At 54.6% G+C, this 11,362-nt stretch overlaps 1 protein-coding gene across 2 annotated transcripts; it reads left to right on the top strand.

Moving 5' to 3' along the window:
- The first annotated feature begins 90 nt into the window (after window positions 1–90).
- SFXN3 (sideroflexin 3) lies at window positions 91–8,321 on the top strand. 2 transcript variants are annotated; one of them, XM_036336286.1, is made up of 11 exons: window positions 91–226; window positions 2,535–2,698; window positions 3,267–3,437; window positions 3,783–3,881; window positions 4,235–4,310; window positions 4,470–4,555; window positions 4,821–4,948; window positions 5,129–5,178; window positions 6,057–6,106; window positions 6,569–6,616; window positions 6,891–8,321. In XM_036336286.1, exons 2-11 carry the CDS (start codon window positions 2,538–2,540, stop codon window positions 6,985–6,987), a joined length of 966 nt encoding a protein of 321 aa, XP_036192179.1. In that variant the 5' UTR covers window positions 91–226; window positions 2,535–2,537; the 3' UTR covers window positions 6,988–8,321. The 2 variants fall into 2 exon arrangements, with proteins under 2 accessions (XP_036192179.1, XP_036192178.1); XM_036336285.1 differs by lacking the exon at window positions 91–226 and adding an exon at window positions 854–1,268.
- Window positions 8,322–11,362: the final 3,041 nt, after the last annotated feature.

The raw sequence follows: 11,362 nt of genomic DNA, 5'->3' as shown, positions 1-11,362 counted from the left end.
GCCAGTCACTCCACCCGCCACCTCTCAGGCACCCAGGACAGCCGTTTTTCTCCTGGGCTGGGCTGCTGGGCTCCAGCCACTCGGGTTGGAGTTCGGATGCCCACCTCGACCGCGAACTCAGGGCGTGGGTCGGCTCCACTAACGGTTCAGCACAGGGGAGCCCAGGACCTTGACCTCTCCAGGCCGTGCCCGCTACCAGGGCTCAAGGAATTGCCAGCCCTCTGCGGTCAGCCCCGCGGCCTCAGGGAGGGAACGTCACCTGGGCAGAGCGGGGCGTGAGCCGCGGTGGGCAGGAGTGGACTGGAGCCTGAGGGTGGGGCTCTGTACTGTGACTGGGTGAGGTGTGTGTGTGTGTGTGTGTGTGTGTGTGTGTGTGTGTGTGGCTGAGAGCTGCTTTCTTCACACGCATCCTCCTTCTATGCCAGAAGTGTCTCCCTGGCCACCCACTATGGCAAGGTCGCAGGGAGCGGCAGCTGGTTCCAGGACTCTAGGGGGAGGAAGAACCTTTCTGATCCGCTTGCTTGATGCGGATCAGAACCTTGAGACTCTGTCCCTTCCCACCCAGGGCTAAGGTCTGTGGCGAAGGCCAAGGGATAGGGATTGGGGGCATAAGGAAACCGGGGACCTAGTGAGGCTGGGTGTCACAGCGGAGAACAAGGATGGGGATGGGGATGGGGATGGACTGGGTGCCAAGAAGGGGCACGGGCACGAACGGAACAGGACTGTGAGGGGTGCGGATGCCGAGGTGCTGCGAGGAAGGAGCAGCCCAGGAGGCCGAGGAGGCTGAAGCCACTGCCAAGGCTGCCAACCAGTAAACAGACCGGGAGGTAACCCGAGCCCCTCCGGGCGCACCATCAGAGGACGGCCCCTCCACACCGCCCGCTGCGCCCGGCAAGGGTTCGCCCTGGACGCCTAGACCCCTTGCGGCCGAGGCCAGGAGCCCCCCGAGGCCAGCCAGGGGATTGCAAGCGCCCACGGCTCCTCCCCTCCTCTTTCTGGCGGCGGACGGGGCCAGAACCGATCCCGGAGCCCGGATTGGCTCTGGGAGGTAGCGTGGGGCCGGATCCCGGTGGCCCAGTCTGGGGGCGTCGCCCCAAATGACACCCACTGCTCTCAGGTTCTGCCAATCCCTGGGCACGCAGGGCGGACGCGCTGGGGGTAGCCCCCGCCCCTCCTGATGGTTAGCGTCACGCGTGACGTTACACGTGATGGGTGGGAAGGCGGGGGTGAAGCGCGGAGAGCTGCAGAGGCCAGGAGCCCAGGAAACTGTGAGTGTTCGGGCAGGGTTTTGGGGTCTGGCGAGTAGAGGGTTGGAGGCTGGGAGCAGGAGATGAAGGCCTGTGCTTTCCGGATTCAGGTTATGAGTCTGCAGGAAAGCCCCTGGGGCACGAGGAGAGGTTAATTGGGAGGAAAATGTCAGGGTGGGGCTCTGTGTGGCCACACATTCAAGTGTCTGCAACTGATGGATATGGGCTGTAGGTGTGTGTGTGTGTGTGTGTGTGTGTGTGTGTGTGTGTGTGTGGCGGGGGGGGGGGTGTCAGGGAAGGGGAGGTCGTGCAATTAACGGTCTTTGTGGGCCAGTGCATGCAGGGTGTGTCCACCCTGTTTGTGTGTCAGCGTAGGGCGAGTATGATGGTGTCTTTGTGTGTGGGTATGTGAGTGTGAGTGTGTGAGAGGGGAGGGTGTGTCTGCCTGTGAGGGAGGAAGTGTGGTTAATGAGGATTAGTCATTCCGCAAGATTTTGCCCAAATGCAGCCAGATGGCTGGTTCAGGCTTTCCTCTCAGTGCTGGGTGGAGGGGGCACTTACAGAATCTCACCTCTTTCTGGAGGCAGGTGGCTCTGGGAGAGAGGGGGTGGCTTTCTGTGCCAGCCCTGCCCAGCTGGGGAAGAAGGAGAGCCTTGGGCCATTCAATGTGGGTTACACACACACACACACACACACACACACACACACCCAGCTGGCATCAGAGTTCCTGTTTGAGATCTAGGATAGATAAGCCCTAGGATGGCCAATGAGCTCCCACTCTCGTCCAATCTGGGTCTGGGGTGTGGGCTGGCTTGTGCTATCTTCCCAAGTAGCCTTGGGAGTTTGTATCCAGGTCTCAGGGCAGCTGGGGCCTGAAGCTGACATGAACTTAAATGTGGGATGCATAAAATATGCACTTTTGCGCAAACAGAGCACAAGAGTAGCTGCATGGGATTAGTTGTTGCTCGTGCATCAACCACACACATGTAAATTCTCACTCATGAAAATCTGCACTAGGCCAGAGCACAAAATCTGTTTTCCTGGTTCTGTCCCCACCCACCTCCCTCCACCCTCAGCCTCCTCCAGTGGTGGTAGGTCCCTGAGCCAGGACATTGCCTAGAAAACAGCTCCTCCCCCCACTGTTGCTTACAGATCTGGAGTCACCTTGAGCTCCAGAAGGGGTAGGCGATAGGCCCAGAGACCAGGGCAGGGCCACCAAAGGCTCCCCCAGGTGGAGCCCTGGGACCTTCTCCTTGGAGTCCTCTGACCCTGCTCTCTGCCCTGCAGAAAATGGGTGAGTTGCCCTTAGATATCAACATCCAGGAACCTCGCTGGGATCAAAGCACTTTCCTGGGCAGAGCCCGGCACTTCTTCACTGTTACCGACCCCCGAAATCTGCTGCTGTCTGGGGCGCAGCTGGAAGCTTCCCGGAACATCGTGCAGAACTACAGGTGACCCCCTTCCCCATCTGATCCTACACCCCAGGTCTCATTCCCTGCCGCTAATACAGAACCCTTTGCACCTGTCCCAGCCCTCACTCCCTGTCCCTATCTGCTGGAATCATGGACAACTGTGGCACAGAGCTTTAACCCAAAAGATTTTAGGGTGTTTGGGTTGAGGAAGTGGCCTTGATATTTATGTCTCATAAACCTCTACAGGGACCCATCCCACTGCTGGGCCACCCTCTGCAAGAACAGAGGGGCTCAAAGTTGAGTCCCAAGGAGGTAGGAGGGATCCCCTTTGTCTCCAGGAGGAAAAGCCCTTGCAATCCCCCTAGCCATTTTTGACCCATTGGAAACCACCAGTATTTGGGCAGAAACACAGGGCAGCCCTCTTTGTGTGGCTAGGAGGGAAAAAGGAATAGGAGCTCCCCATTTCAGGAAGAGTAGATTCTCTTCTGCACACAGGAGCTCCTTTATTCCGAGGTTGGGGACCAAAGTCTCCCCCTGAGCCAGGCAGGCTGGGGAGGGCATGTCTGCCCCCTAGAGTGGTCTGTATGTCCCCTGATAACCTTTGCAGGGCCGGCGTGGTGATTCCAGGGCTGACCGAAGACCAGCTGTGGAGGGCCAAGTATGTGTACGACTCTGCCTTCCATCCTGACACGGGGGAGAAGGTGATCCTGATTGGCCGCATGTCAGCCCAGGTGCCCATGAACATGACCATCACCGGCTGCATGCTCACCTTCTATAGGTAGGTCCTGTGCTGTGGGTTCCCCGCTGAGCACTCTGTCCCAGCTAGAGCGTAGCTTCATGACTAGGTGCTTCCTCTCTGGGCCTGTGTGGGCAGAAAATAGGAGGTGGGTGACAGCTTGTGTTAGAATCCCTTCCACTCCTCAGAACTCAGCCCCGGGGCCCTCCCACCCCAGAGACAGTAGGTGTGTTTGTATAAGTGGGGAGGGGTCACCAGAGCAGGATTTAGGCTCATCAACTGGCTCCCTCCTGAAGGTTTAGGAATAACCTTTGGGGTTTCATGATCAGGGTCCAAGGAGGAGGGACCCAATAGAGGGGCGAGAAGTAAGTGTCTTTGTTCCCTCAGGAAGACCCCAACCGTGGTGTTCTGGCAGTGGGTGAATCAGTCCTTCAATGCCATCGTTAACTACTCCAACCGCAGTGGCGACGCTCCCATCACTGTGGGGTGAGAACTCGTCCGTACCTGGGGACTCTTCTCCCCGCCCACCGTTGCTGTTCCCTGTTTGATCCTGTTCACCAAGGGCCTGTGCAGCCAGCATCTCCGTGGCCTCCTCTCCGCCTGCCCTCCTTCCCACTTTCCTGGCCTGAGGACATGAGGTCCTCCTGTGTATGCTTTGGGGGGGGGCACTCTTCTTCAAGGGGAGGGGTTGGGGCGACACTGGAGCACAAGAGGCATTTCTCTGCAACGAGGCCACCTTCCCACGCCTCATGGTTTGAGGATTTGGCATGTCCCTGAAGGAAAAACCACATGCTGGACTGTTCGCCTCCCCTCTTATGTCCTGGCTTTTCCACCCACAGGCAGCTGGGAACAGCTTACGTGAGTGCCACCACCGGGGCTGTGGCCACGGCCCTGGGACTCAAATCCCTCACCAAGGTAAATGACCCCCCATTCCACTGGTCCCCAATCATGCTTTATCCACCTCCTTCCCCGTCACCCTTCTACACCACCTGACAGGCTTCATGTATCTCTTCCCAGAGTTCCTTACCACCCCATGGCCCTTGGGGCCACTAACTGGCATCTTTCCTCCCCCAGCACCTGCCCCCCCTGATTGGCAGATTTGTGCCCTTTGCAGCTGTGGCAGCTGCAAATTGCATCAACATCCCTCTGATGAGGCAGAGGTGAGTGGCGCCGACGCCTGGCCTGTGCACGCCCAGCGTGGGCACGGGCACACCATCTAGTGGTGCACGCCAGCCTGAGTGGGGACTGTCCTCTCCCTGAGCATGAGCTGCTGGGCCTAGTCTCAGTCTGACCCCAGGATCTGGGAGGAGAGAACCAGCCTTTCAATCTAGGATGTCTGAGGGGGCCCTGGGAATAGCTGCCCATGAGGACATTGTGGGAGGGACTTGGGGCCTGTGATCTGACCCTCACCCCTTCTCTTCTCAGGGAGCTGCAGGTGGGCATCCCTGTGACTGATGAGGCAGGCCAGAAGCTTGGCCAGTCAGCGACTGCGGCCAAACAGGGAATATTCCAGGTGGTGATATCGAGAATCGGCATGGCGATTCCTGCCATGGGTGAGGCAGAGGTGGCTGGGTGGGGCACGGGAGGCCCTGGGAGAAAGGGGGTGTAGTTCTTCCCGGGTTTTGAGGATTCCTGGTGGTAGTGGGAAGAACTGTGAAGGGGGATCCCCCTTTCTTAGGGTCCTTTCTGCCGCTTTACTTACTCTTTCCCTCCCTGCCCTGCTCTCCCCTCAGCCATTCCCCCTGTGATCATGAACACTTTGGAGAAGAAAGACTTCCTGAAGGTAGGTCACTCTCACCTCTCCTGTCCTGGAAGTAGTGGTGACTGGGAGCAGAAGTGACCAATCCCTAACCCCCTCTCCAGCCTGACCTGAGTCTAAGACTTGCCACCTGTTTGCCCCACTCTTGTGCTGCCTCCTCCACCCTCATTCATTCAGCAAGAACAGATTGGATTGGCTGGAGTGAAGGAACATTGAGTGAACAGGAGGAGAAGATAAGGGAAGGAGGGAAATGGTTTCTATCCGGGAGGAAACTGGTGTCACTCAGAGCCTGACACACCAAGGATGGGCTATCATAGTCACACTTGCTATCACACTCACGCTGTCGCATAATGACAACAGTGGGACATGCACACGCACAAACAGGACAGGGAAGCAAGGCACAGGAATACACGCTCCAGCTCATCCAGTGGATCATTCTTTCACAAATATTTACTGAACACCAACTATGCACATTTGCGTAACAGGATGGGGTCCATGTGGCTGGAGCAAATGGAGAAGAGTGTGCAGAGGAGATGTTTGAAAAGGGACAAATTCGTGCCACTGAGATGGGAGGAAATGAGTGGAGGGTCAGAGGAGGCTACCTAAAGATGGCATCTCCTGGAGGAAGTGAGGGAAGAGAAAGAGGGGCTGGGAGTACCATGGGATCTAATTCTGAGGCCAGAGTGGGTGAGGGGACACTAGGAGGGGTGTCAGCAAACAGGCCTGGCTGGAGTGGAAGGTGGTGATCTAAAGGTCCCAACCCTGTTGCGTTTGGGAGAAAGAAAAAGACCATGTATCAGTGGCTGAAAGGCAGGGCTGAAGGGGTAGAGCCATGGTGAGTGAAATGGGTGGGGGCAGCGCGGGCAGGGGACTCATGTCATTCCATTGTCTCTCTCCCACAGCGCCGCCCCTGGCTGGGGGCGCCCCTGCAGGTGGGGCTGGTGGGCTTCTGGTAAGTGCTCAGGGAGTTAGCTAGGGGTGTGGGAGTGCCCTTTCCATGGTGGATGTGGGTGGGTATTTATTGCTTTTAAGATGTTTATATATACATCATTCATTCATACAGTAAGAAGGTAGGGGTGTTGGACATCCATAGGGCATCCTGTGTGTGTGAGGGGTTGATCCCTGTCCTTGAAGGTCAGGAGTTCAGTTGAAGGGGTTCCAGTCTTCCTCTCTGAGAGGAAACCATGAGAATATACATGTTGGTAGCATCCAGGAGTTTCATGCCCATCGAATTTCTGATTCTCGCTCTCTGGCTGTGGAACTCAGGGTTCTTTCCTCAGCCAGAACCTAATGTCAGTGTTGGCTTTAATCAGTCACCACCCCTAGGGGCAGGGTCCCGAAACGGGGTGGGGTGCAGGGAGGGAACACCCTGAGGTCAAAGCTTCACAAACCTTTCCAACACTCTTCTCCCCAGCCTGGTATTTGCCACCCCCCTGTGCTGCGCCCTGTTCCCCCAGAGGAGGTAAGTGCTCCCCCCCCCACCCTGGGCTTGGCTGGGGGCTCTGTATGGTCTCCATATCTCTGGAACCAGCTGACCTTAGGGTCCTTCATCGTGTTCCAGGAAGAGGCCTGGCAGGCACTCAGCTTATTCTGGGGGAGGGGAAATGGCAGTGATCTGGGCCTTCTGCCCTCTGATGGAGATTCTTCAGCTTGGAAAGAGGAGGGATGGTGATCCCTTAGCCTGAGGGGGGTGGGGTTGAGGGGACACTCAGCCTGGCTGTGCTGTTCCGTTGCAGCTCCATACATGTGAGCAGGCTGGAGCCAGAGCTGAGAGCTCAGATCCGTCAGCAAAACCCCAGCATCGAAGTCGTCTACTACAACAAGGGGCTCTGAAGGAGAGTCAGCCCTGGCCCTCCCTCATCTCCTTGGGCTGCTGCATTTCTGGAGCCCTGTCATCCTGCCACTTTCTCTTCTGCCTGATATTGAGCAAGGGGCTTGGTGGGGAGCAGCCATTGAGACCAGCAATCCACTAGGCTGGGAAAGGTACCTAATAAGTCTTTTTCTCTCCTCTCTGATTCCAAAGAGCAGGGTCACATAATCCCTTTCTGCTGCACTAGTGTGTCTTCGTATATGCATATGTGATATGTGTGTGTGTACACACTGTCCTAGAAGCTAGAAGCAGACATGCTGTCCCGGGATGTCCTGACCTGGCTTCTCCTCTTGGCCTCCTGCCACCTACCAGCCAGCCAGGCTATGGGACTTGGACAGTTCCACTGGCCAAGCCATTTCTCACAGCACCTCACTCCTTCTGGACATAAGAGAAGCCCCAGGATCTCAGGACAGACTGAGGGACACTAGCAAACCAAACTGGGTTGAATCCTCCAGATTTCTGCTTCCTGGCTCCCAAAGCTGACTCAGCAACGGGGCTGGCAGAGGAAGGCCTGTCAGGCTCAGGGAGGCAGGGGGCTTATACTCTCCCCACATCCTGGAATAGATCATTTCCTCTCTGCTGCTCTACCAGAACAAAGGAATGCCAGTATCCTGCACTGTTCTTGCCAGCTTCCAATCCCCCCTCCGCTGCAATGTGGGCATCTTCGGGCATAATGCTGGGAGTTCTTGGTCCACTCTACATTATCACCTCAAATCTAAACCTGCAACAGCAACCCTCTCCCAAACCCTCAACCAAAAAGTCACCAAGGCAGAGAAGCATTCCAGACCTCCCATTTCACCTTCCTACAGGGAGACACAGCTGTGGGAAGTGCTTAAACCCCACAGGTATCTGAATGGGTGTAACTAGTACACTCTCAAGGGCAACTGAGGCCACAAGTGTACGATCTTAAGACAGGGAATTTTGTGTTCCTTTGACCCTTGTGAGACATTCAGTAGGACTCCCCACCTTAAGCTCCTTTTCTTTCTCGAGGCTTGGCCCTGCTCCCACCCCTAACCCCCAAGAGGAGGAGGGGCCCAAGCATCAAGCATCAATGGCTGGTCCAAGGGTGAGGTAGGCTTGGGGGTGGAGTATGTGCTAGGTGCTAGTAAACTAAGAGTACAGCGATGGACCTTGACTCCCACTCCCATGACCTCTGGCTGAAGTGGGAGGGTAAAGGCCCCAGCAGGATCCCCTAAGAGCATTTTCCTGCTCCCCCAACCAGCTGCCACCAATAACAAAAGCTATGATGTCATTGTTATGCAATAAATTGAAAATTTGTTACCTCTTTTTAAAAATATATATTTTTATTAATTTCAGAGAGGAAGGGGGAGGGAGAGAGAGAGATGGAAATGTCAATGAGAGAGAATCATTGATTGGCTGCCTCCTGCACGCCCCACACTGGGGATGGAGCCCGCAACCCGGGAATAGAACTGTGACCTCCTGGTTCATAGGTCGATGCCCAACCAATGAGCGCGCTGGCCAGGCTCTGCTTCTTGATCTTCACTTGATTCTAGGCCCTGAGGACCTAGGAAGAGCCTTTCCTTCTCTCCCCACAGAGTCCAGGTCTTGGTCTCTTCCCGCCCCTTCTGTAGGGACCCTCAGCTCCCAGCAGAGGGCGCGCTGAGATTAGAAAATCAGTCTTCCATCAGCACCTGAGTACTGAAGGAGAGGGAATACTAGAGTAGGCAGTAGATGCCCTCCTATTCCCTCAGCAGATGGAGTCCTGGCTTCGTTTTCTTCGTTGCTAGGGGTGCTGATACACCTGGGTTCCTTCAGGCGTTTGGTATGGGGCGGTAGCATCTGGTCTCCAGGGAGGCCCCTGTTTAGAGGAAGACTAGAGAGCTAAGCACTGCCCAGCATCATCAGAGAGAAATAGTGCACTGACACACCCTCCAGACCCCTCCTTGCCCCATGGATACAACAGGGAAACAAATCTGACAGGGACCATTAGCCACTTAACACCCCTTCCACCTACCCCGGGGCCCTCCCTCCCTCCCTGCTTCTGTAACCCCCCTCCCTTTTTTTCCTGGGATATCTGAGGCTAAAAGTTCATGCCAATGTGCAGCTGGTGAGAGCTACTATTAAACAGTTTATAGTTGCCTCTTTTACCCTAAGCCTTGGCTTTGGTAGAGTCAAAAGAATAAACATGAATGAGTCTATATTAAAATCCATTCCCTATTCTCTTTACGAAATACCTCTCATCTCCCTTTTTTCAGCCCAAAGCTCTCAAACTAGGTGATGGGGAGACATCTTTAGGGCCGAATGGTCCCATAGCAGCCTGAAGTGAACTTGTTATCTTGGCCTGGGCTCTCTCACTCCTCTTGGGAAGTTTACTTGTCATGGGCAGTGGGAGTGACACCAGCTACTTACTGTTCATTGAGTCCTGTGTGGTGACAGGCTTAATGAAGTCAAAGTCCATTATCCCTTTCCATCTTCACTCCCACTCCTGTGAGGCCAGACATACTGTGCCCATTCTTAGCAAAGTTAAGAAAGTTGCCTACAGCTACACAACTAGGAGGTGGTGGAGGCAGAATGCAAGCCGAGCTGTGTGACTGCACCCACAGTGCTATGCTTCTTCGTTACCTGCCAGCTGCTAGCCAAACCTGACGTCATTTTCCTCCTCCCTTTGACATTCCAGGCCAGCAAAACTGATAGGCCCACAAGTGTACATGGACCTTTTTACTGAAAAGCCACTGAGGGGTTTCCAAATTTGAGGGTTTTATACCCGAAGTAGCATAAGCAAAGATTCCCATTCTTTAATTTTTTTGTTGTTAATCCTCATCTGAGGATATTTTTTCCATTGCTTTTCAGAGAGAGTAGAAGGGAGGGAGAGAGAAACATCTATATGAGAGACATATTGACTGGTTGCCTCCCACCGGTGCCCTGACTGGGGCAGGGAGTGAGCCCGCAAACCAGGTACGTGCCCTTGACTGGGGTCGAACTCGAGACACTTCAGTGTGCGGGCTGGCGCTCTAACCACTGGAGAACACTGGCCGGGGCAAGATTCCTATTCCTGATTAAATAGAAAACCAGTTTCCATTCCATCCTGTTTTGTCAGCACCTCCCACCAAGCCTACTGGAGCCCTGGGTCAGTTCTTGAAATCTCTGCAGTTTCAATGTTGGCTTTTGGTAATCACCTAAAAAAGAGGCCTTGTACTTTTATTGGAAAGTCTGCGTAATATAAACCCACTTGGGGAGTGAGGTGCAGGAATCTGTAAAACAAAATCATTAAGAACATTTCTGATAGAATTATTTGGTGCAGTTAACACCAAACCCTCTCAGAGAGAAGACTGACCAGGGCACCAGTGGACCAGTTAGGAAGGAATGCTTTCCTGCATCGTTCCTAATTCCACACCAGCTTCTCAAAGCAAAAAATTAGCTTTAGGCTGACTTCACATGCTCCCTAGGGGCAAATCCAAGCCAGGTACATTTTCCAAACCGTTCCGCTTACTTAGGCTTTCCATGGGAGTCAGCATTTGGGCAGAGGAGGCACTTTTCTCACCGGAAAGCAATCTCCCCGTCCTTGGGCCTCCCCTCTTCCTCTTGCTCAGACTCCAGGAACCTTCTATGGGAGCCCACATCTGTGTCCTTGGCCTCCCTCCCCTGCCTTCTTTCCCTGGCCTGGCCTCATCTGCTTCAGAGCCCCCACCCTGCCCATTATTAAGAAAGTCCAGCCGAGACCGGTTTGGCTTGGTGGATGGAGCGTCGGCCTGCGGACTGAGGGGTCCCGGGTTCGATTCCGGTCAAGGGCATGTGCCTGGGTTGCGGGCATATCCCCAGTGGGAGATGTGCAGGAGGCAGCTGATCGATGTTTCTCTCTCATCGATGTTTCTAGCTCTCTGTCTCTCTCCCTTCCTCTCTGTGGAAAGTCAATAAAATATATTTAAAAAAAAAAGAAAGTCCAAAAAAAAAAAAAGAAAGAAAAAAAAAAGAAAAAAGAAAGTCCAGCCCTAGCTGGTTTTGCTCAATGGTTAGAGCGTCGGCCTGCTCCAACCATTGAGCCAAATGAAGGGTCCCAGGTTCGATTCCAGTCAAGAGCTCATACTTTGGTTGCGGGCTCGAACCCTGCCCCAGGTCTGGGCAAGTGCAAGAGGCAACCAATCCATGTCTCTCTCACATTGATGTTTCTCTCTCTCTCTGTGTCTCTCCCCCTTCCCTTCCACTGTCTAAAAATCAATGGAAAAAAATCCTCAGGTGAGGATTAACAACAACAACAAAAGTCCACCAACCTCTCTCTCTCCCAACCCAAAGTCTACGGGGAAAACTGGAGTGGTTCCGGAGCCCTGGTTTAGCCTGGCCATAGGAAGTGTGTGTGTGGGGGGGGGGGGGGGCGGGGGG

Source organism: Myotis myotis, unplaced genomic scaffold (assembly GCF_014108235.1).
Source record: "Myotis myotis isolate mMyoMyo1 unplaced genomic scaffold, mMyoMyo1.p scaffold_m19_p_15, whole genome shotgun sequence".
Classification (NCBI taxonomy): domain Eukaryota; kingdom Metazoa; phylum Chordata; class Mammalia; order Chiroptera; family Vespertilionidae; genus Myotis; species Myotis myotis.
Note: the sequence above shows the minus strand (reverse complement) of the source record. Positions and strands in the feature narration are given on the sequence as shown.

What these genes read in the sequence shown, in the direction of transcription:
- SFXN3 (XM_036336285.1), top strand. Translation starts at nt 1,209, where the DNA reads ATGGGTGGGAAGGCGGGGGTGAAGCGCGGAGAGCTGCAGAGGCCAGGA. An exon ending in GACTCAAATCCCTCACCAAG is followed by an intron (nt 4,311 to 4,469) that starts GTAAATGACCCC and finishes TTCCTCCCCCAG; the next exon opens with CACCTGCCCCCCCTGATTGG. An exon ending in AGAAGAAAGACTTCCTGAAG is followed by an intron (nt 5,179 to 6,056) that starts GTAGGTCACTCT and finishes TCTCTCCCACAG; the next exon opens with CGCCGCCCCTGGCTGGGGGC.